The sequence below is a fragment of the Streptopelia decaocto genome (assembly GCF_964273445.1).
Source record: "Streptopelia decaocto genome assembly, chromosome: 13".
NCBI lineage: Eukaryota > Metazoa > Chordata > Aves > Columbiformes > Columbidae > Streptopelia > Streptopelia decaocto.
Genome location: NC_138668.1, coordinates 16,273,194 through 16,298,488, shown reverse-complemented (window position 1 = coordinate 16,298,488; position 25,295 = coordinate 16,273,194). Strand labels below are relative to the sequence as shown.

Sequence of the window (25,295 nt, the reverse complement as noted above, 5' to 3'; positions counted from 1 at the left end):
TCAAGAATCTTCTTCAGTGTACATATTTGCTCAGCTGGCGATAGTCTAAACACTCCAGAAGCCAAGAACTTTGGATTATAAGGAATCTTCTTGCGTATGCGCAGAAGCTCAGTGGCAGAGGACATTTTTGTCTGCGTTACATTCACCATGGTTTAAAGATAGAGAACATGTCCAGGGTACCAGACATTTTCTGGGCACCATGACAGAACTCAAAGAAAAACGGAGGTATAGCATTTATTTTTTCCCAGAATCACCAGAAGTTTCAGTTTTCTACCCCTCTCTTGGTTACTCCACTGGAAAGATAAATTTAGTCCTCCATCTAAATCACCTGAAGCCTTTCACCTTGTGCTCCAAACCACAAGGTCAAAACCGAGACCAAGAACAGGCTGTTGCACTCCCAGCAATCTTAATTTACATGGGATTTTTCTTTCTCCCTTGCCTGTCCCTCTTCAAATCCACACTACAGGAACACTCACGCTCTTTTCTTTTACTCTACGCTCCATGATTACCTCTTTCTCCACATTTCTTGTCTACCAGCAACTTCCCATACCCTGTGCTGTCAATCTGACACAAGTTAATACTTCTCACCCATAAATGCTTCAGATGGATTTGAAAATTATTACTTGAAACACAGGTTTAACTTCCTTTCTGACGCAAACAGCGAAGCACTCTATTACCATTGATAAATTATCATTGCCAAGTTTAGGTTTCAGTCAAATAAATATTCTTATTCCTCTGAAGAGGTGGATTTCAGCCCACCTACCTCACCCGCCTGCTGAGCTGGATCTCCCTGTGTTCCTGCGCACTGTTCCTTCACATCTTCTCACATTCAGTTCTGTACTCCCGAGTTCTCATTTTTCTCCTCGACGTTACTCAGAAAATTCTTTTTCTCTAGGAAACTCCTCATTTTCTTCAGCCCTACTTCCAGCCCTTCTATATATTGTTGTTTGTTGCTTCTAACACTCCCCTTAGCACCCCCCAAACCCACCCCGCACAGGGGCAGGGGTGAGGAGCAGCACCTTCCCCACAGCGGCGGCAAAGCTGCTGAACAAAACCCTGCACTTCGGTACTACCAACAGCAAGGTAATGCTGGCGGTTCTACGCAGCTGGAAGGCAGAAATAAGAACCCTTAAGGGTGGCTGCGGCCCCTGCCCCGCACGACTCCCCCATGCCCGCGGCCGCCACCTCAGCCGGCCCCGCCCGGCCCTGAGGGGAGAGGGGAGACCGAGCCCCTTCCCGCCCGGCCCTGAGGGGAGAGGGGAGACCGAGCGCCTTCCCGCCCGGCCCTGAGGGGAGAGGGGAGACCGAGCCCCTTCCCGCCCGGCCCTGAGGGGAGAGGGGAGACCGAGCCCCTTCCCGCCCGGCCCTGAGGGGAGAGGGGAGACCGAGCCCCTTCCCGCCCGGCCCTGAGGGGAGACCGAGCCCCTTCCCGCCCGGCCCTGAGGGGAGAGCACGGGCCACACTGTCCCAGCCCCAGCGAAAGTCAAAGGCGCGGAAGAATGAGAATGTCACAGAATCACAGAAGAATGTCCTCCTGCCCAGAGCTCGTCTGGCCCCGGCCAGGCATAATTGCTTAGGACATTGAATGAGGTGCAGCCATTGCTGCTCCTCTAAATAGAAAGCAAAACAATAGCTCCAAAAGTGAACGGATGTGTGGGATCTTCCCCCCCCCCCCGCCGCCGCCTTTCCTCTGGGGAGAAAAAGGGAATGGATTTTCAAAAATTAATTCAAAGTATTGCACTGATGCATCTGACTTTTTCCCGTCCTGAAACAGGCTCTCAGCCCCTCGCCATGCTCAGAACAGTTCAGCAAACCCGGGGAGCTCCAGCCATGCAGAGCATGACAGCTTTGCTTTCCGGCAACAAATGCTGCAAAGATCTAAATTCTACGTACATATTTTAAACGTACATTAGGAAACACACGTGGATCTAATTTAAGAAGCTACCTTCTTTCCCTTCTAGAATTAGTGATTTCATTTCAACTGACGTGCACCAAACCCCACGGAATAATGAGGTCTCATGCGGTATAAATGGGGACAGTTTCTTCTTAGGGACACCACCTGTCACTGACAGTTCTCCACCTAAAATTAGTATTAGAAATATTATAGCCCAGCATCCAGTCAATGTTTTATTAGCTTACCTAGGTGTTAACTGGAAAAATCAAACACATGTAAGGACTAGGAAACGGAAGAGCACTATTTTCTTAAGAAGTATTAGTTACAGGTAAATTACATCCTGCTCCTCAAAATTACTATTTGGGAGGGGAGGAAGGTATTTCTGTACTGGGAGTATCTCTTAACCTTTGTAGTTTAGAGAGGGATATCCAAGGCCTACTCTAAAAAAAACCAAGTTTTTAAGTGATTGTACTGTAATACAATTAACACTTGTATTTTCCCTGTTTTGTGTCACTGTTCGAGATGAAGTCGGTGCCGTGAAGATCCCAATGGCCTCACAGTGACGACTCCAGGTGGAATCTCTGCAGCAGCACAGGCCCCTGCAGCCCCTGAGCACAGACTTCCTCGCCTGTTCACCTACACTGCTGACACCGATCAATTCTTTTGTATCCTTTTGACGTCATGACTCCTGGCTCCCTCCCAAATCATGTTATGCCCGTTCTTTAGGATATAAAGTTAGTAACATCCTCCCAGCATTTGGATAGAACACCGTTTAAGTTACCTGGATCATCTCCATAAAAGATGAATGCTTCATACAATTTTTCTTCCAGTGTTGCTTATCTTCTAAGAACTAAAATGGGAGTTTCTTTTAGGTTTGGATACTCAAGATAAAAGTGGTTTAAGTATTTACTCCTAAATTCATGAGACTGAGAGAAGAAAAAGTCTCTGGACCCTTGAGAGAAGAATTCAGTTACTAATTTGCCTTTGCATCACTAATAACACCATCTCCTTTCCCACATTTTAGTGTGAGAATGTGATTATATGGCTGCTGTTAAAAAACCAACAACTTAATTATACTACTTCTGGTATTAGTCCAACATTTAACATTTATAGTCTTTAAATTTCCCCCTTTGCAATGCAAGTTCAAGATAGCGCTCTCAATCATTTAAAAACCCACAAATCTTGGCATACCTTCAGACAGGTTATTGCATTGTTTAAACGACAGTGGTTCCCACTCTAATGTAAATACAGTCTGATGAAGCCTTCTTAATATTCTGCTCTTCCACAGCAACAGTTTCCAACTCGCTGATTTGCAGAACTCCTTCCTTTCTTTCTTTCTTTCTTTCTTTCTTTCTTCCTTTCTTCCTTTCTTTCCAAGAGAAATACATAGCAATTGAAATCTTCTGACAACAGGCTTGCTTTTCTTGGTTACACTTCACAAATATTTTGAAATTAATCCATGGACCAAAAGGATCTGCTAATCACAGGCTGACAAAAAAAGTGCTTATATTATGAAGAAAAAACAAGAGTTCACTAAAACCATTTCAGAAGCTAATAAACAAGCCAAACTAGTTCCTAAGAAAATGTCTTTAATTTTCATTTTATGGAAATACATATCTTTTAAATTTCCATGATACAAAAATGTTAAATATCAAACATTTTCTGAAATCTACCAATTCAGGTCCATTTTTAAACAAATAAAGGGCTGGTGCAGTTAGCAGGTTTGTCACAGGTACCAAAAAACATTCTTACAGAAACCCCACAAGCTGGGGAAGAAGGAGGGAAGAAACAGATCAGGGCTTAAGAGTGAAAACAGCAACAGATGTGAAAACAAAGAAAAACTACCTCCCACCAGGAAATTAATGCTTGAGAAACTTACAGTTTTTTGAAAGGATAAGGTACTTGTAAAGTTGTTATTTAGAAGAATCCTGGCTGCATGAGGCAGGAGGGTAGAGAATGGAAAACTAACAAAGCTTTCCAGATAAAGTAACTGGTAGAAAGCAATATGCGAAACTGCGGTTCTACCTGTTCCAAGAATGCTGACGGCATACTGATATTGCCTGAAAAAGTAGTGAAGGACGAGGAGATTTGTCCCTCAAGCGCAGGGAACAGCCGAGCGGGGGACGAGTGCAGTTCTGGGGTACGTTTCACAGCCAGCATGCCAAGGAGGTGACCACATTACTGGAGTCTCGCTTCTGAACTCTAACATCACTTACGACGGCAAGGACTTCACATGATCAACAACGAATCATAGACTGGTTAATATACACACAAGTAAAATTGACAGTGATTGTTCAATAAACAGTTTAAAATAATTAAACTGATTTTCAGGACACATACTGCTTTGTTAACACCACTTTATTTAAATAAAGTATGGCTTCCAAGAGGGCTGTTCTCGCAACTGCTTTCAATCCATTCCACTTGTTAAGGCAGTTGTCTCCTACCACGTTTCAGGGACTTCAAAAATTCCAGTGGAACTGCTTGTGAGGCTTCCTGAAAAACAGTCACGGAACAATATTACAGACTTCAATATACAAATCTGAAAAGAATAAAAATTAAGAATACTTTTAATATTTCAGAGCATAGAAAGATGTGTTTTCTCCTTTAGAGTGAGGCTCCAGATGCATTCCTGGCAAGTAAATATTTACAAAGGGAAACAATGAGACTGCTTATGAGTAAGTACAAAAAAAATAAGATTAATGACAAGTTTTTTACCCAAATGGTAAATATTATATTACACAGAATCACAGAATGTATATTGTGCAATTACTTGGAATTACAGTAGTTGAACTACATGACAAAGCAATTTCCCAGCACAGCGTTTGAATCAGCTAAGATTTTACCCAACCAAATCAGGAGAAAGGATGCTTGGTATACAATCCTGCTTTCTGCAGAAAAGTAGCTAGAGCAGATACTTTAATGAAGTTTTAGCTATTAATATTAATATTTGAATGTACTTCAATATTAGCAGCACTCCAGATGACCAATAATTAAACATATGACTTATTTTTTTTAGTATTGTCTAATCCACTTCTGCACAAAATTACTAACAAAAGTTGAAATGGAATCAACAATAAATAGATTAATAAAAACTAAATCTTTTGAGGTTGAAATTCACGTGACCAAGGGTTATTTGATTACCTCTCTTTTTGTACAGGCCGCAATACTATTTTTTCCACTTTCCAAAGTCTGCATCTCCTGCAAGTGAGACTCCTCAGGCTTTAACAACTGGCAGGCTCTGGAAATATAGTCCCTGACGAATACAGTTGTTTCCTCAACCTACAGAAATTTCTTATATCACAAATAACTGTAAGTAAGAGCTGATAGTGCAATACTATCAGTATATATAAAGTGCTAATTGAAAGGGCACCTTAATTAGCTTGGAGGGCAGCAGGTAGGCTCCTGGCGGCAGCGGCTCAGCTCGTGCTCCACGAGACCCGCGCAAGGGGCGGAGTCTCCACGGGAATCCCGTTTTTATAGCCTGATCAGATCTGACTGTGGGCATTCCAGAAGCTTCTCTGCACCCCCACCCTGGCTGTGGGTGCCCCTGACGCTTCCAAACATCCCCCACAGTGGCCACAGGTGCCCAGCAGCTCCCTGGCACCTCTGCGCTCCCTTCTCCTGTCTCTTAACAGCCCTGGCCAGGGGCTCTGGGGCCAAACAAAAGCAGCTGTCAGGCTCCAGCAGCAGAGAGAGGGAGATGTGTCTGCTCCTTCCATAGCGAAGGAGGGAGGGGAGAGAGGGGGGTTTGCATTTTGCCACAGGGTGGTTTTTTGGCTTTTTGTTTTTACAATATTTTATGGTGCAATCTTCAGTTTAAATATCTTATTGCAAAATAACTTACAACAGTGACTTGTTACATTCACAGAAGTCAGAAAAGTTAAGACATTCAAGAGCACAACTGCAGTTCTGCTCAGGCCCAGGGCAGTTTGACACAGAACTGAGCACCACGTGCACCAACATTGCGCTCACCTGCTGGAACCTGTTCTGTCTTCATCTTCTTGAACTTTTTGGCTCTCTTCTTACAGTCTGGAAGGGACTCTGCACAGGAGTCTGGCTGCTCATATTCCGGGTCTTGGCCTTCTCCTTCTTCCATATCATCACCTGTTTCTTCCTGAATGGGACTCATGCTTCTCTTTCCCACTGTACTGGTAGCTGTAAAACTGAATTGTAGAAGAAATGTGCTTATGAACAAGTCAAGAATAACTACTAAGTAGTTATTAAATGCCTATGAAGGTAGTAGAATAAACTCTAGTAAGTAGAGTACCATGAAATTACATTATCTGTGGATCTGACTTAACTATAAAATTCCTTCATCCTACAGGTGTCTCAGGCTTAGCTACTACTCTGATGAGATCACTCAACTCAAATGTCATTAAAGTTGTTCTCTATACCCGCTTAACTTTAATTTTTATTCTCTTAGTTCTGAAAGCTCCTGTAAAGCGTTCTCAATAGACACAGTTATATACGACTGCTAAGCCTCGAACACACGTCTGGATATGAAGGCTTCTGCTGCTGACTTCATCCTCTCTGCTGGAACTACATGCACTTTAAAAGCATTTCTACTACATAAAGGTAGAGAAAACCAGCAAGCTCCATATAATAAACTGTAAATCATGTCTTTAAGTGAAAAGTCCTACCATGCAATGGGCTGGTAAAGTAAAAAGCACAAAAATTGCACACTCGTTTCCTGGGTAGGATTTGAATGAAGCCTGACTAATACAGCATGAAGATGAACTTGGAGCTCCATTTCATTCTGCATTCACTGAAATAACACTGCAGAGATTTTCATTCAACTGGAATGCTCTTAAGTTTCCTTGAAAGACAAATTGCAATATTAAAATCAAATTAGCAGGAGTATAAGAAAGAATGCAGTAGCAAAGGGGCTAATTAAAAAATAGTTACCATTACAAACTTCTAGGTATGTATCAGCTACTTAAATGTCTGTTTTAATGCTCTTTGAGAACAACTGATTTTTTAAAAGGCTACTTTTAGAATTATAAACCTTTAGCTTTTCATTAAAAACCACACAAAAGGGCTGTATGCATCTAACCCATGTTCTATTCTTTTATTTAAATAAAAATTAATACCATGTTATAGAACAAAGCTTTACAAGCTATTTTATTTTTTCTTCCTGATCAACAATCTCAGGGAATGACGATGTTTCAATAAGGTTTCAGCTAACGGACTGTTACATTTGGCTGTAGAGTTTTGGCTTGTAAGAGGAATGTTTGCAGCTGAACGTTTTGCAATTTAAACCAGACCCTTTCTGGGATGCCCAAAAGCAATAAACAAACATGAAATGCGTGATTACGCCCCATGCTCTTGCTTCCACTGTAGGAGCACAAGCGGCATTGATTGGGATGAATAGCTGGCGTTTCCTCCCACGGTCACACACCGTGTTCTCGCACGGTCTCTCACAAATCAAGTCACTCCCATGGGTAGGAAGCTGCAAGCCTAAAAGCTGGACAGGACTTTATCCTCCGGCCACGCTGCAGGATTGTACAACGGGCAAAAATGAGGCTTGGAAAGGAAAAAGGTCTAGTGAAGAAATAGCATTTAGAAAATGAAAAACTACTTGATATATATTCTTTAGAAAAGTTTGTAGGAATTCTACTTTTGGGAAAGATATTCTGAAATATACATAAGGAAAAAAAACTCAGGAGCCACAAATGACGATCCCAGGATTGCTCAGACATAATACGAGCTCTTGACTCTTAGAAGGGACCTTGGAGGAAACAGCTCCTTTTCAAAAGGTCTTATGACTGAATTTATTTTGTTTTCAACCTAGACTCTTGAGAAATTATTGGAAATAAAGTGAAACAAGTTCTTGACCTTCACTGCACATTTAGCCGTGTACCCAAGTGCTAAATAAATTAATTCAATTTAGGCCTTATGTTCTTTCTGCATATACCTTAAGGGGGGGGGGAAAAACAAACCACAAACAACCCCCCCCCACCAAAAACCAGCAGCACAAAATCCAAAACATATGTAATTTATTATCAATAACTGTTTATTTCTTGAATTGGCCTGGAGATATATATATATATATATATACACATAAGATGTCCCTCTTCAATTAAATTTCATTTAAACAAAAGATAAACCCGGTGTTCTCTTGCCACCTAGAACAACACTGAGGGGAGGAGTAGTTACTGACCCATCATAAAAATCAGTTATTTCAGTTTAAGAGCAGGTAAAATCTGAAATAACATTAGGATGCCAGAATATTTGCTTGCAGTATTTATTATCCGCATCTTTAATGACTCAGCTTTTCCCAGTTCTATCCTTATTTAATAATGAACCACTATAAACAACCACTGCTGTAAAAAATGTATCATCAGCAGAAACACACGAACATTTCAAAGAAGGGCTAAACTATCTTCAGCAAAAGGTGCCGCAGCAGACGCAGCACTCGTGGCCTCGGCCACAGCATCCCTGAGGCAAAATGACCTCTCACTGCCCTGCACTTCAATCCTACTCTAAGTCTTTTGTCACTGGCCCTATCTTATTTTACTCCTTCCTAGATGATGATCAGGAAAATTAGAATAACTACAAGGAGAGCAGGATATCTGGTTTTACATAGAACATACTCTATTGGATTTTTCACGCGATGGTTTAATGCTCTTTTGCTAAGGAAAAGATTTTAAACCCTGCATGGAACAGTCAGGGCAGAGCTGGACGGCAGTTATTTGCTAAGCACAACACAGCCGGTATGTATAATACATCCAATACTCTATAATACATCCAATACCGTATAATACATCCAATACCGTACAATACATCCATTCCAGACGTGTGTTCTGAAGAGTGAACAGCTCTAGAGAAGGGGATCTTATTAACTACTTTTTGTCAAATGCATCAGTTTTTCCTCTGCTTCTCGGACATCAACAATCAGTCGTATTTCCATTAAAACTAATAAGCAGCAACAAGTTATATGGGAGGGGTTTGTGTTAACTGTAAGTGGTTTTACCTTGTGGCTGCTACTAATACTATTATACTCTCTTTTCTGAAGTTCCTCTGTCATATGGGACTATATTTTTATAGTAAGACAGAATTAAAGAACCTTTGTTACATACTTATCAATCTGTCAATTTAAGACAGAAGTTCCTTATGCGAAACACCCAACAACTTCATTACTGAATGAAAAAGTAGCCAGGATATATTGTCACCATGGTCAGGAACAGCTATTCTGCAGCTGTGCTCCTTGGCAGAGACTGATGCAGTGAGCTTATTAAATAATAAATAAATAAAGGATGTAGTAACGTGAAGCTATTATAGGAGATCAGCTGCTAGATACATCACAGTATTGAGTGCTCAACTACATATTAGATATTCATCTGGACAAACTTATACACATATGCATGCACATATGTCCTGATTGCTTTATAAAAATATTTATGATATGTTATATAAAATGGTTACATATAATATATAAAAAGATAAATATTTTTGAGATATCTTTGGACACAAAAGGAAAATGTTCATCTTGAGTGAACTGAGAGACCACAAGGTCTGCGGTTCCATGTTATACCGAACCAGATTACACTTGTATCAACAAAATCAAGGCTGCTATCCAAGGCTATCGAAGTGTTGATCATCTACAGGCTGATTCTTGTAGAATTTTACAACACTAGAAAAAAACAGATGAAACATTTTCAAGGAGATGAAGTGCTCAGGCACACAACTCATTGCGGCGTATCATGATTTTAATTAAAGAATTAACTGAACGTTTTATTCAGCAATTTGCCAAGTTAAACATTTGTGGCAGTCCTCCAACTTGTTTTTGAGATAACAATACAGAAACTTTCTGTGTTTCCTGTTTTCCAAAGTGTATCTTAGAAGAAGTTGTGTATGTGTCCTGGTTTTGTTAAAAACAAGTTTCTCTTTTAGTGAATTTGCCTGTCAGCTAAAGCTTCATATGAGCTGCATTTTCCTGGAGAACCAGATCCATGTTTTGGTGAATACAGCAATGGAATGTGAAGTTATTGATCAGCATGGATGGACATCTCGCGAGAGGGGCAGCGAGAAACAGGTGACTAAGAAACTGACCAACTGAGTATAACATCCCATTCACCTGATACTTCATATAAAAGTGGGAGATCACGAGGATCTCATTTCCTTTTTCCCTTTTCCTTATGGCGACATTAGGAGAGGACTTTGCGAGTCGTCCCTGCGAACTGAGGCCAGTGACAGACTGAATCCAGCTCCGGTTGGCTGCAGAGTCCAGTCCAGGACTTTGGTTGCCGGCTCTGCAGTCGCTGAGACTTCCAAGATTGGTTTTGTATATTTTGTATTATTTTCTCTATTCTTATCAGTAGCATTAGTAAAACATTTTTAATTTTCCCAGCTCTCTTCTCTCTGTCCTTCTTTCCCTCCCAATTGCCTGTGCTGAGTGGGAAGGGGGAGAGGGAGGGGCAAAAGGGGGGAGGAGAGGAGGTGAACAATACATCTGCCAGGGTTTGATTGTCACCCCGCAATCAAACCTCGACAGTATGGTTCAAACCATAAGCTGCCACTCCTACCATCTCTCTAGAATCTGAGATGCCCAAAACCCAACATTCACTGAGATCTGTTTCCTCCAGTAGAAATACAACCAGGACTTTTTCTTTGCGGTCAACTCAAGATGTGATAAGTATTTTTGGACTACTTAATACAGACTTGATTGTAGAGCTAAACCTCAGCCACATGTAAACCAGGACAACGCTCAGAGCTCCTCACCTCACTCCCAAGTTCTCCTGTGTACAACATCCCAATTAAACCAACTTCATTTCACAGGGATTTTATCACCCAGTTCTTCCATGTGGTTTTGAGGTATCAAACACATCTCTAGCACATTTAGAATTCCCACCTTGACAAAATTTGACAGCTTGCCAAAATACACACCTGCATTTAACTTTGCAAGTAGGCAAATCATAAGCTCATGGAAGTGAGAAGAACAGAACAACGTTAGTATGTTTGTTAGATGACAGACAGCATTTACAGTGACGGCCAGAACTCATCCCAGCGTTCCCAAGAAAGATAAAGCAGAAAGGCCTCAGTGGTGGTTTTATGACCATCTCGCCTGGTCTGACTAACCAGGTAAATAAAATACATAAAAAATAAAACTTACAAAACCCCACAACCCACACAACACAAACCACCACCAACCAACAAAACCAAAACCAACACCAACCAAACAAAACCCCATAAACCATCACCTTACAGAAATATAACATGCACTCCATTGAAGTTTATTTTTATATAGAATTGATCGAATCTGGAGTGGGGGCAGGGGGGAAAGAATGGCAATAACTTAATAGGTCCATTATATAATTACATTAACACGGAAAGACTCTTCCCGCTCTCAGCTCCACAGATGACTGAGAAAGGAGCCTCCTGTTCCCATCATGTCCAAAACCTGTCATTAATATGAGAGGCTAAAAATGGAACAAGAGATACACACAGCGTCACACTGCACCAGAATCAAACCTGGCATCTCCCAACTTAATTTTGTCCTTAAATAATGAACTAAAACCCTTTTCAAGTTTCACTCCAAAAACTTAAAGCCATGCAGGTTATTAGCATTTGCCTTGCCATTCCTGGAGCAGAAGGATGATTTCATCAGGACTGCTGAAAGGGACAATTTATTGCGTTCTCTGGGGCAGGATTGTCACCATGGGAAGTCAGCCAAACACCGAGAGGGCTTTTGCAGGGGTGTAAGATGACAGCCAAGTTTCCAGGTGACACAAACCATGCAGAGGTGCCAAATGAATCAATAATTATTTTCTGTTGGTTATAAGTAATGGTGCTGCTCCACCAAGCTCAGAAGCCGCGATCTGACCTGCCCTCGTGATCCTAATATTTTAAAGATTCATCTAATCACATTTGTGACCAAATTCCATCTGCTCCTTCACCTACGATCTCGTGACAGCCGAGGTACCGCTACTGATTTATATGCAAAGAAACGCATACAGAAAGTCACCTATTGGTTAAGAACTACCTGAAAGTTGCCGGACTGCTAAGAAAAACACAATAAAACTACAAGAGTTGGCAATGCAGGAAAAGTCTCACCTGTTAACACAGTAGTATCGGCTCTGGGAAAGGTACGGTGTGCACTGAGTTTTTAACCGCTTTCTCTCCATCTCCTTCCAACTGTCTTCTGTACATTTTCTCTTTGCCTGTTTTTCTTCATGCTTTTTCTCAACATATTCTGCATATGTCTGGATCCTATAACTCTCAGCATATCTGCTGGTGTTTACAGCTACGGGGAAGAAGAGCAATGTTACACACAAACCACTGTGAAACGACAGCAGGCCCTCTCCCGAAATCATCTGAAAAGCAGAAGGCAGCAAGTTATTTGTTCTGTTCATATAAATAACTTCTACTTCCATTGTTAGTGATAAAAAACCCAACACTGTACTCGCCTACATTCACGTTACATTTGAATTAGGTATTCCAAACAGTTCTCAGAGTTCGACTTCATGTAAAAGGGGTTAAATTTACTCAAGAGTTTTCTTTTAAATGAGAAGCCATCAATTCTTCAGCCGTAACCCTCTTCCAGATTGCTTGTTGGCAAGAAAAGATTTCCTGGATTTTTTCCCTTTTAGTCTCATTACTTAACCCAGCAGGTTTATTTTGCAAGTCTGCCAGGAAAAGACGACATCGAGAAGCCTTTGCCAAAACTCTGTTTGATTGCTGTGAAACATAAGCTTATTGGAGCTGCATTTTTGGTTGCACAAGATACCTGTGGAAGCAGCACTTCACTAATACCCAGCTGGTCCATCCTTGTATCTAATGTTTGGTCTCTGTTCAACTAAAAAAGACGGCGAGTTCAAGGTACAAGGATTTCTGTCCATGCAAAATTAGAATTGCTTCAAAACATAAAGAAATAACTTTCAGTGCCTTCGCAGAGCAGCAATCGAGCAGCATTCCCAAGCGGCAGGCTGGCCCGCAGCCACCGCGGGGCCGTGAATCAGCAACCCGAGCTGTCAGCTGGTGTCCTCTGCTGCCCGCAGCACCACCCGCGCAAAGGACCGATTGGAAACCAACCGGGAAACCAGCTCAAATAGAACATTAAAACCCCCTCCACCCAGATTGTTATTTTAATATACCATAATGGTAGTGGAGACAAAATTCTGATTTTATTATCTGTTTCCAACCTTTTTGTTAACATTTCAGATGTGTATCCAACTTTGGGATTGACGGTGAAGTGCTATCATCTGGAATACAGGTATTCTGTATCGCCTCCACTGCAAATTGCACGTTCCACCAGCACAATGCAGGAAAGGGAGGAAGGTGAGCAGATCTGCTTGTTTTCCTCTTTCAGGATAATCATCTATTCTGCATGTTGGCTGTGCAGTGAATCCCTGCACCACCAGTCACGGCACACAGATGCTGCTGCAAAGCCTTTCAAACACACATAAAACTCAGCAACAGCTTTGTATATTTAATGCCACAAACAGACACCAGCGATTATGATGAACGGCCCCGCGAGACGGTTGCACTAAGCAAGATGTTCTGCATTCCTCCCTTCACACCCCTCAGATCTGTTCCAAACTGTGGAGTTCCTGGATGTGTTTGTGAGAATGAGCGGTGTATTTATTGCCCATGAAGGCATCATGAATGAATTAATAGCGCTCCCTGCGGTTCCTGCGTGCCAGCCGACATTCCTCACGGGACCGTTTGTTTAGTTAAACTCAAGCATGTTTTCACTTGCTAAAATCAAGCACATAGTTACCATGGATCATCTGATAAACAGTGATTTGTTAAAACACAATAACCATTTCACATTATTTGCTTTGCTATGAACTAAAAGCCAAAGTTATGGGTCTTCCCTTTACTTCCCTTACAAACCCAGCCTGTATTTAATGGGGGGAAAATCATCCTTGCGCAGCCTAAAGACTATTTTAAAATAAATCTGTGTAAGAGTCAATATTTTTGAATAAAGACAACTTTGCTCTCTTGCATTTTATAGGAACCCATTCACACGACACATACACAAATATATGCATATATGTAAATATATTTAATATAAAAAGTTATATGCTGAATATATTGCTCGAACAACTGAAATGAAGGCATATGGAGCAGCTGAAGGAGCGACAGAGATAAATGAATCTTGCATGCTCTTGAACTGAAGAGCAGTTCCCCTGTAAAAGTTTCATCTTTCGATGAATGCTGCCCATAGTGCCAAGCAAAGCAAACACCGTGAGATGGCTCTGCACTGCAAACACATCAAACGAACTGCTGGAACGCTCTGCGAACTCTAAACAAACTAAAGACAACTTAGGGGGGTTTATTTACTTATTTGTTTAAATCATAAGAGAGAAGACAAATCTTGCTGCGACAGACCTGCCCTCATAACCACCACCACAAGGCTGCACTTCAGCACACTGGTTGCAGCCACAAAGTTGTCTCCTAGTAGAATAACAGCAATTGCACATCATTTTAGGAAAAGCATATCTAGAGATCGGCACCTTCCCCAGTTATAAGGCGAGCTGTGAACAGGCCGAGTGACACTGAGCGATCCCCGAGGGAAGTGGACAAGGATGCTCTTTCATCAAGTCCTTACTCTTACACAGAGCAAAATCCTGATGGGTGGCCACGGAGAGCATTGTCTCAGTAAATACACAAATACGCAAGTGAACTGTGTATGTAAAAGACCCGCAGTACATACATAAAATAAATGACCATAAGCCAGCACTGGGCCCTTGTGGCCAGGAAGCCAATGGTACCTGGGGTGGGTTAGAAGGGGGTGGTCAGTAGGTCAGAGAGGTTCTCCTGCCCCTCTGCTCTGCCCTGGGGAGACCACACCTGGAATATTGTGTCCAGTTGTGGCCCCTCAGTTCCAGCAGGACAGGGAACTGCTGGAGAGAGTCCAGCGCAGCCACCAAGATGCTGCAGGGAGTGGAGCATCTCCCGTGTGAGGAAAGGCTGAGGGAGCTGGGGCTCTGGAGCTGGACAAGAGGAGACTGAGGGGGGACTCATTCCTGGGGATCAATATGGAAAGGGGGAGTGTCAGGAGGATGGAGCCAGGCTCTTCTGGGTGACAACCAGTGACAGGACAAGGGGCAATGGGTTCAAACTGGAACACAAGAGGTTCTACTTAAATTTGAGAAGAAACTTGTTCATGGTGAGGGTGTCAGAGCCTGGCCCAGGCTGCCCAGGGGGGTTGTGGAGTCTCCTTCTGTGCAGACATTGCAACCCGCCTGGACACCTTCCTGTGTAACCTCATCTGGGTGTTCCTGCTCCATGGGGGGATTGCACTGGATGAGCTTTCCAGGGCCCTTCCCCTCCCCTGGCACTCTGGGATTCTGTGTTATCCAGAACTATAAAGCTTAAGGCTGTGTTTAAAAGCTGCAAGGCACACGCACATTTTTCTGGTGGCACTGTGCAGTGTTCCAAAGCAAAGCTGAGGAGCTGAAGCAGCATCGCAACGAGCCTGTTTTATACACAGAAAGCACAAGTAAAGGCTCAACATCCCAAATTAGAGGATATCTTTTAAATTAACCTGAATGAAATTAAAATGTTGTTACACAAAGCATTCAATCAGGGCAGGGTTCCTACACAGCAAACGTATTAACATATTCTTAGAGAAGCCATAAATCCAGAAGAAAGAGTATGTGACTATGTGGCTGTGGGCTTTATCAATGCGTAAACATAATTCACCTACATTATGTTAAATGCTAGTGAAATTATCATTACAGTATTAATGTCGTTGGGGTTTTTTAGCCTGTTTGCATTTTCCAGCCCATCAACCACACCAGGACAGTTCCTGCTGCAAGGCACCGCACCAGGACACATCAGCCCCATCAGCAACTTTCAACGCGCTTCTCCAGCCTCTCCCACTAGAATTACGCAAGTTCCTGGTAGCTGCTGGTGTTGACTCCTATTGAGAAGCATTGGGCACACTCTCTGTTGGCTTCTCTCAGAAACAGACGCACGAATTTCACAGAATGCTCACTCACCAGCCAGCATTTCTGCTCATTTCTGCTCTCCAGTTTGTTGTCTTCCCAGTTCGGTCCTTGCTGGGTGTGTTTTTCTCTCATATTGGTCTTGCAATCTACCATAACTCCAAACATTCCTCTGTATTAAACTCGCTGTTTTCTAGTTTCTCTGGCAAAGCCATAATCTTACCTCTCTTTTTAAATTGTCTCTGCTGTCACTAGGCAACAGTTCCCCCCCCAACTTAACCAAGCTACACCCCATTATCCATTTCTGGTTCTTTATCCCCAGTTTATTTTCAAACCTCTTTGCTCCATCTGAACAGAAGTGACTGAGTTCCAAATCTCCCCTGCTCAGCGGTTCCTTGGCCTCGGACGGAGCCGCAAAAACCTGCCCACAACAAACCTTGTGCCACCTCCAAAAGGACCAGCACACCCCAAACAAACAACAACACATGATAAAAATTACTACATTACTGGTTTGTTTTCTTTTTTCTTAAAATAGTCTAGTTTGAAAGCCAAAATTAAGAACAAGGAGAACACTGGGACAGGCTCCCTCTCCCTCCAGACTAAATGCACCGTTTTAAAACTACAAGCAATCTTTAGGATTAGGAAGGAGGCAGCCTATACTGACTCCCACCTATAAATTACTGTATTTAGTTTTCTTTCTTAATGCTTCTTCACTTGGAACAAGGCTGGGTAGCACCCCAGGGTTAGTGACGAATGGCACTTGTCCAAATACAGAAATACAGAGTAGATTCAACCTCACAATCCTTGTACCCTCTTCTTTGGCAGGACATGCAGAGAATGAAGTGCTAATCTAGATGGCTGCTTCAGCGTATCACTCAGTCATTTTCAAATTTCTACGGGCATGTAGAAGAATCTAGAAGCCTACAAAACAAACATGTCTCTTCAGCAGGAAAGAAGCAACCCTGGGAATAACCGCCCTATGAAGTGTGTTATTCTCAGCCCTGACAAAAGAATAATTTCAAAAAACAACTAAATGCAGTCTGCTTACAGAAAAAGTTAGCAAAACTGTTACTTTTGACAGTTAGCGGGTCAGTAGGATTCCAGTTCGTTTGTATTTCAACAGGAAAACTTGAATGTTTCCTTAAATCCTGCTTTGGACGTCTTGGGGGTTGGTTTGAGGTTTTGCTTCCTTCCTTCTTCCCTCCCTTCCTTCCTCCCTCTCTTTCTTCCTTCTTCCCTCCCTTCCTCCTTCCCTCACTTTCTCCCTCCCTTCCCTTCCCTTCCCTTCCCTTCCCTTCCCTTCCCTTCCCTTCCCTTCCCTTCCCTTCCCTTCCCTTCCCTTCCCTTCCCTTCCCTTCCCTTCCCTTCCCTTCCCTTCCCTTCCCTTCTTCCTGGTTTGGTTTGGTTTGCCATGCCTGTTTGAATTCTGGAGGGCTCACCTCAGCTCGGCACCGATGGGCTGAACAGCACAGGGCAGTTTTAGGGGGGCGAGCCCATCTCACACTGTTACCGCCCAAACTCATCTAGGGCCTCATTAATTGCCCAGGCTAACAGGATTTTTGCAGCCTGGGCCATCAACCCGCACTACCAAGGCAGCTATTTTGTCCAGTTGGAGGTTTGCTAAAGCTTCTATAGAGATGAGACCTTACCCTGAAAACAGATTTCTCCACTTTCAACAGAAGGACCCTGCACAGGTCTACTTGTAATAGTCAAACGTTTCAATTGTGACTGAAGGGAGTCAAAAATAGCGGCTAATTGAGCCACAGAGAGCCGGCCTGCCAGCTTTCCATTTTCCGTAAGAAACCCTTCTGCAATGCCAAGGTAAGCAGAGCGGCCGGGCCAGCGCTGCGGGACGCGCGCACCTCACTGCCTGCTCCGCCAGGCCCTTGTCCTCAGGGAAGGGTCAAGGGAAGAACCACCCTCCCTGCAAACAGTGTATTTAAAAATATATACTAAAACAAGCTACCAAGATCTCAGGAAAGACCCCCGGGATCATCCTGCACTGGAGCATCATGAAGGGAAAGTCTTGGTTTGCTCTGAGGTCAGGAGATAATTAAAATTAACATACCATTTCTTTTACTGGTCAAAACATTTAATCATGTGGAAGCCAGAACCTAATTGTTTGCAATCTGTGCAGTGTTATTTTGGATTCCAGCATCACTTAGAAAAATTCAAAAGCCCTGAATTAGAAGAGTATTTATAGTCAAGGTACTTCCAGAACCATCTTGCAGACCAGTAGAATGACTTATTCTGTCTTTTATTCTGTGATAAGGAAAGCAGCCTCAATGTAACTATTAATATTAGGAAGTCTCAAGTCTCTTAGTACCAGTTGTAGAAATCAGTCATAAAATACACATGCTTCAACAAGTTTTCCACTATTGATCGTGCCTGTTTCCCCCGTTCCCAAGGGAATTTACCGAACTTGTGCCTGTGCATCGTTCCTCTTCAGCTGCCCAACGTCCCACAGGCTGGAAGGTGCTGCACTTCGGAAGTGCCAAGTCTCAACGTTTTGTTAGAGAACTTAAAGTTTCTATCATTTTCACCTATATAGGCCACCAGTTCAAACTACTCTAAGAAAACATCTCTCTTTGAAATCATCTGTATTGCATTTACTCAAATAAAACATGCAATACTTGACTGGTCATTTTCACATGTTTAGAAATTTAGATGTCTAAACATGTTTGTTTAGGAGAAAAAAAAGCCCGAACCAACTGAGGCACCTTTAGTGCCCAGGAAGAAAATCTGAGCTTTGTAAAAAACACTTTTGTCCAGAAACACAGATGCAGAATTCAGTACAAAATGTTCCAGGACCCATCGCTATGCTGGGACAACATCCTTCCAAGTTACAAAATAAATGCACTTTGTTAGCTAACTCCACACCTCATTTCACAAGCTGTATTCTAACTGCACAGAAACACAAATTAAGGCTGGCAAAGATGCATTTCCTTGCTTCAAGGAATCTGTGTGCTAAAGACTGATGGAGAAACGTAATTTAATGATTTGAAGGATCCATAGTCTCTGAATTATATTTGTTAATGGCAACTATCTGCAGGCTGTCTCAAAAGCTCCAATTGTACAAGGTGCTGACCATCTCTTCCTGTTTTCCTCTCCTGTATCAGCCTAAGAGAGCAGAAGGTACCTCTATGGATTCTAAAATAGGCTTAAATAAGACTGTTGTGCAAAGATTGTCATGATGTTGGCATGTGAGTCCAGAGCGGGGCGCAGTGTCGACGTGGTGACAAAGCAGCTGCTCACCTTGCACAGCAGGACGGCCAGTTGGAGAGCAAACCAAAGTACGGCTCTGACTCTCCATTGAGGAGAAAATATGAACAGGTGATCTGAAAGAAAATGGTTTTACAGAAGAAAGAAAAAACGCCAACTACAAAGCAGGGCGGAGAAAGAGGAAGGAGCCTTAGATGATCCTGTCCGGTATCAAAAATAGTGTGGTCAGCAGGCCAAGGGCAGTGATCCTTCCCCTGTGCTCTGCATTGGGGAGGCCACACCTGGAGTATTGTGTTCAGTTCTGGGCCCCTCAGGTCAGGAAAGAGATTGAAGTGCTGGAGCGGGTCCAGAGAAGAGCAACAAGACTGGGGAAGGGACTTGAGCACAAGCCCTATGGGGAGAGGCTGAGGGAGCTGGGCTTGTTTAGGCTGGAGAAGAGGAGGCTTAGAGCTGAGCTCAGCACTCTCTAGAACTACCTGAAGGGCAGTTCTAGCCAGGTGGGGATTGGGCTCTTCTCCCAGGCATCAGCAATAGGACAAGGGGCCATGGGCTTCAACTCTGCCAGGGGAAATTGAGGCTGGAGATTAGAAAGCAATTCTGTGCAGAGAGTGGTCAGGCATTGGAATGGCTGCCCAGGGAGGTGCTGGACTCACCGGCCCTGGAGGTTTTTAAACTGAGACTGGACATGGCACTTAGTGCCATGATCTAGTAAATGGACTGGAGCTGGACCAAGGGTTGGACTGGATGATCTCTGAGGGCTCTTCCAACCCAGTCCATTCTGTGATTCCGTGACTCTATGAGTTAAGTCAATTTGAGTTTTAAACTCAATTATATCACTCAACAAAGAACACAGATGATAGTATGGTCCACTGAGACATTTCACACTACGCACACGTATGCGGATTGTTATAAAGGATTTTAACTTTCTTAAAGATGCAGTTACTTAGTGAAAGAACTCAAGCTACTTAACCTTTGCACCTTGTTCAAATACCTCAGAAACTGAAACAAAAGCTGTGGAATGTATTACCTAATTTCAAAAAAATACAAATCAAGTGCAAAGGTAATCAAAAGACTTCCAACATTATATTAAGAAAAAACGACTATATTCGAACTTACAGGGCACATGGTTTGGGGTTTTCTTCTGAAAAACTACCTGCAGTTTCAAGGGAATATATGGTGGTGAAAAATTCAACTTGTGTGAAAGCAATGTAAAAGCACACATCTGCAACGTGATTATATCTTACTACAACTATCAGTTTCTCAAATGCTACTTTGATGCAGCAGAAGAATTCAAGCCACTCAAAAATTAACATGAGAAATACCAAGATTTGTAGATCTATCTATTTCTCTGCACATGCACATGTAAGATTCAACTCTGCAAATTTAGCATCACAGGCAAAGCCACTGATGCCCAATTTAAACCAAGCTTTCCTAAAACATCAAGACCTCATGGAACTTAAGAATCCAAAACTTGATGGAGAGGAGAGAAGAAATCCCAAAAATCTAGAGAAACTGTTGGAGACTGCACACTATTTGAATAAAAAGTAAAATGACATTAGACACGTTGCAGTACAACTCCAGCTCCCTCGGTCTGCATTAAGGAAGCTTCCAGCCCACAATATGTATCTGACATGAATTTCACATTACCTTACTGGTGAGAACACAGTCACATGAACTGTGATTTTTCAAAGACTCTGGTGACACAGTTGTCACAGAGGCCCCCCGAGGTTAGTTTAAGGGACAACAAGGTCCAAAACAACTTGTATTAAACCGGTGAGAAACAGGGTTTAGCACTCCAAAAGTGACTTGAATACAGGTTCGGATATCGGTTGAGGGAAATTATTAAGAGGCAGCAACTAATACAACAGGAGGTCCACAGAGTGCACGCACGTGGCTTCACCAGAACAATGCCGGAGCCGCCCTGAGTCCGGGCAGAGTCCACACGGCATGAACACGGTGTGGGGTTATTGTAAAGGGACACACGGACTCGTACTGAGTACGGAAAGTGTACACTCGTGATTCTGCGAGGGGAAATTTATAGTACACTCGCAATCCTGTGAGGAGAAATGTGCACGGAATATTACACGTGCTTATGTGGAAGCATGGGAGGAAAATACACTCGCGATTCTGCGAGGATTAATTTATACACGTGCTCATATTGAGCACGGAAAGTACGTGTGCAAATGTGCACGGAAAGTATAAATACACGTGCAAATGTGCACGGAAAGCAGATACACTCGCAATCCCGCGAGGGTTAATGTTACTCCCCCCGTGGCGCAAGGCAAGCGGAGTCTCCGTCCCGGGGGCCGTGGCTCCTGGCGGCAGCGGCTCAGCTCGTGCTCCAAGAGACCCGCGCAAGGGGCGGAGTCTCCACGGGAATCCCGTTTTTATAGCCGGATCAGATCTGACTGTGGGCATTCCAGAAGCTTGTCTGCACCCCCACCCTGGCTGTGGGTGCCCCTGGAGCCTCCAAACATCCCCCACACTGGCCGTGGGCGCCCAGCGGCTCCTGGCACCTCTGCGCTCCCTTCTCCTGACGGCCCTGGCCAGGGGCTCTGGGGCCAAACAAAAGCAGCTGTCAGGCTCCAGCAGCAGAGAGAGGGAGATGTGTCTGCTCCTTCCATAGCGAAGGAGTAGGGGGAGAAAGGGGGCTTGCATTCTGCCACAACACTAGAAACAACCTGCCATTTCTCCATGTTCAGTGAGAAGAGACTGATACGTGCACAGTCTCAAAAGACACGTGTATATTTTTAAACCGTGGTGGTAAGTGTTCATGCTAAGGAGAAGATTCTATAGCAAACTTTATAAAACACTAACAAGCCATAAAGCCCAGCCCTGTCTGAGAAAATCCCAAGCCCGGAGAGATGACTGATTTCAAGCAGAAGCACTGAGAGGCCACCAGAAGCTGAGCTGCTGCACCTGCTCGAGCCCATCGCTCCCCTGCTGTCCACACACATCGGCCTCCTCGCTGCCCACAGGAACAAGATAATCCTCCACAGTCGATTCTGTGGGAGCTCACGGACCAGGGCACCAACACATGGAACCACTTAACGTTATTTCAATGCTTGCCCTTTATGAGAAGCAGGTGCTTTTCACGTGTATTTGAAATGTCAGGTTGAGTGTATTTACTGCGTTTTAAAACAGCAAGAAAAATGTTCGCAAGAAGATTCTGAAGTTAAAGTTACTTTTAAATTGAACCAGTGGTCTTAAAATATTGTAGAAGTTGCTCATAATCAGAACATAGATGTTATTAAACTGCACCTAAGCCTTCGGTAAAGAGAATGAAGAGCAAGCATTAGCTGCTAAGGGAAAATAGACCAGGTGTATTTTTGAAGTACCACTGATAAACTTGTCCATTATTTCCATTAACATATAACTATGTCAAATGTCTCAGAAGAGAAATGCAATTTTACTTGTGAGCACTTAAAAAAATTCTAACCTATTTATAAGACTTTTCCCATGTTCTAGACATTAAGCTACCCTCAAGCAACAGCATTTTATAAAAGTACATTTTATATGGCCTATAAAAGCTGCACAAGTGCAAACGCACCTAAAGAAGCTTCCCTTTGGAAGTGCATCCAGGTTCTTTTTGACCAGCAACCTAGACAGTCACTGAAAGTGGGCTGGCAACAAAATTAAGGAACTAATGAATAACAAGAATTTATCTTTGATACAAAGCATTAATGGAGGACTCACAAACTAGCTGACTGCCCAGAATGGCTGAGATGCTGAAATGGCTGAAACACTGAAATCCTTCAGGTTACATCTATTTATTAATTAAAATACTGGGTTTACTTTAAAGATAAGACAAGCTGAAGTCTTTCTCATCTTCCCCACCATTTCCAGACTATTTGTATGAAGTCTAGACCCCTGTAAGTCAAGAGGCATTGAAACAGTACTTATTTCATACTAACCTTTGCAGATGAAAAGCCAACTTTATAAACAGACAAAGCTGAATATCAGCCAAAAGCAAGCTTATCTAGCAAGCTGCAAGCCATAAAAGACAGAAGTTGTACACCAAAAGCTGGGTCTGAAGTTCCTTGTGTTTATCAGCTGCCCGTGCACAGCGCTTTGTCTCCCGCCACACGCTTCCAGAGCACGTGCTCCCTGTTTGACAGGAACGCTGAGACCGCGTCAAGTACCATTTGTCAACCTTAAGTTCTGTCTCCCAGATGTCCAAATAAAGGAATACCAACCATTTAACAAATTCTTATTAATTACCTGCCTTGCCCGGCAAACCTCAACAGCAAATAGACTGTATTCATTGTCCATTATTGTTTTCAGGTGCTTGTGACTTCAAAATCATAGAATCATAGAACAGTTTGGGTTGAAGGACCTCCCCAGCTCCCCCAGTGCCCCCCCTGCCATGACAGGGACATCTTCACCAGCTCAGGGTGCTCAGAGCCCCGTCCAGCCTGGCCTGGGATGTCTCCGGGGATGGTTCATCCACCACCTCTCTGGCCAACCTGGGCCAGGCTCTCACCACCCTCAGGGCCAACAATTCCTTCCTCATGTCCGGCCTGAATCTCCCTCCTTTAGTTTAAACCATCACCCCTTGTCCTATTGCAAGAGACCCTGATAAAAAGTCTGTCCCCCTCTTTCTTATGGGCACTTTTAAGCACTAAAAGACGCAATAAGGTGTCTCCGGAGCTTCTCTTCTCCAGGCTGAACACCCCAGCTCTCTCAGAGCCGTTCCAGCCCTCTGACCACCTTGTGGCAGAGCATATTGCAAAAAGTGACGGATTAGAGCCACTCTCACTAACTGGTTATTGGCAGCTCCGCGGTGACGATGGACACGGAGCAGCCCGGGGACTCGGAGCCCCCGTGGGCTCTGCGGGCACCTCGGCACGGCCGGGCGCGCGGGGACGAGCAAACGGAACTGACATTGGTCCTCATGCAGCTTCCACTTCCAGCTGCAGTTCACGTTCTAATTGCAAAGAGTAACATGATTTTATCCAAGAATAAGCCTTTTCCACTCATAGTAAATTAGAGAATACTGCCAAGATGCAAGTTGTATGAATAACCAAATAAAGCGAAGATTCATTATTCTCGTTATTATGAGAAGGCTAAGGGATTTGCTTCTTGTTTCCCAAGGCTTCTGGTTTACGTGTTTTAAGCATGCTGTATTCAATTTGAAACTTAGGAGCAGCTCCAAAATTGCCTATAAAAATACTGCCCTTTCCCCTAGTTATTTTCGCATAGGATAAAAAGAATATTTCCCTCTGAAAATATTCATAGGTCCTTCAGGGTAACACTTCAACAATTAAGAAATGGGAATGTGCATTCTTCCTGGCCACATGCACGCTACTCATTGCCACATGAAATTTGAAGAGCTACTCATCAGTTTAATTCAGCTAGTCAGATTTATACTTTTTAAACAGAAAAGCACATGGGCCAGTGTTTTGTCAATCAGTTTTTGAGTGGGTCTTAATGGTTCCCATCCCTGGGATTACATCGCTCAGGAACACGGCTTGAAAGAGCACTGGGGAATGAACAGATACCTTTTATTACCTACCTATTCAAAATGGATTTCTATGTGTATTAACATGAGAAATCCAACATATTCCCAGGGTGTAGATGAACAAGCGGTTTGGCCATTTAAAACATGGGAAGCCAGGAGAGTTAGAAGAAACAGAAACAGCATAGAACAGCCTATACAAAGCGTCACATTTTAAGAGGTCTGTCATTTGTTTGATGCAAAGATTAAGCATGAGCATGGAAATTAAATATAATTAGCTACCTGAAATGTGAAAGACAACTTAAAGAAAAAAAATAACACTCTCTTCCAAACCTGCCCCCACTGCTTTTTTTCATTTTAATCAGGTAAAAATTACTCTTAAAAAGCAAAACCTTCCAAAGCAGCACAGAAAACAAAAAAACCTGCATTTAGGACACAAGACCATGACAATTTCAATACAACCCTTGGATACAATTACACAAAACTAGTAATATGGACAAATCACACCTTCCAAATTCTGTTTTAACACCTACAAGGCTGAACAAAACAAAAGAGAACTGGAGAGGAGTTTTTAAAAAACAAGCAAGATTCATCAGCCTGTTATCCTGGGTAGGTATTATCCAGCCAGGAATGGCTGCAGATGTCCAGATTTATTTTGCATCCTTTTAATAATGGGAAAAGCTGTGAAAATAAGATCAGTTTTGTAATTATCTGGGTGGAGTGTTGACTGGGTCTACCAAATTTTTTTTCAAGATACTGAGGTGCTGGAGCAGGTCCAGAGAAGAGCAATAAGACTGGGGAAGGGACTTGAACACAAGCCCTATGG

The 25,295-nt window shown here is 43.0% G+C and overlaps 1 protein-coding gene across 2 annotated transcripts in view; it reads right to left on the bottom strand.

The window, feature by feature from the left end:
• Positions 1–3,470: 3,470 nt before the first annotated feature.
• Positions 3,471–25,295, bottom strand: part of PARN (poly(A)-specific ribonuclease) — a 61,432-nt gene continuing 39,607 nt past the window's right edge. For both annotated transcript variants that reach the window (XM_082064767.1, XM_082064768.1), the window contains 3 exons: positions 11,948–12,137; positions 5,867–6,057; positions 3,471–4,387 (listed from right to left, as the gene is read on the bottom strand). In XM_082064767.1, the coding sequence (XP_081920893.1) occupies positions 4,335–4,387; positions 5,867–6,057; positions 11,948–12,137 (434 nt within the window). In that variant the 3' untranslated portion in view covers positions 3,471–4,334. The remainder of the gene's footprint in view (positions 4,388–5,866; positions 6,058–11,947; positions 12,138–25,295) is intronic.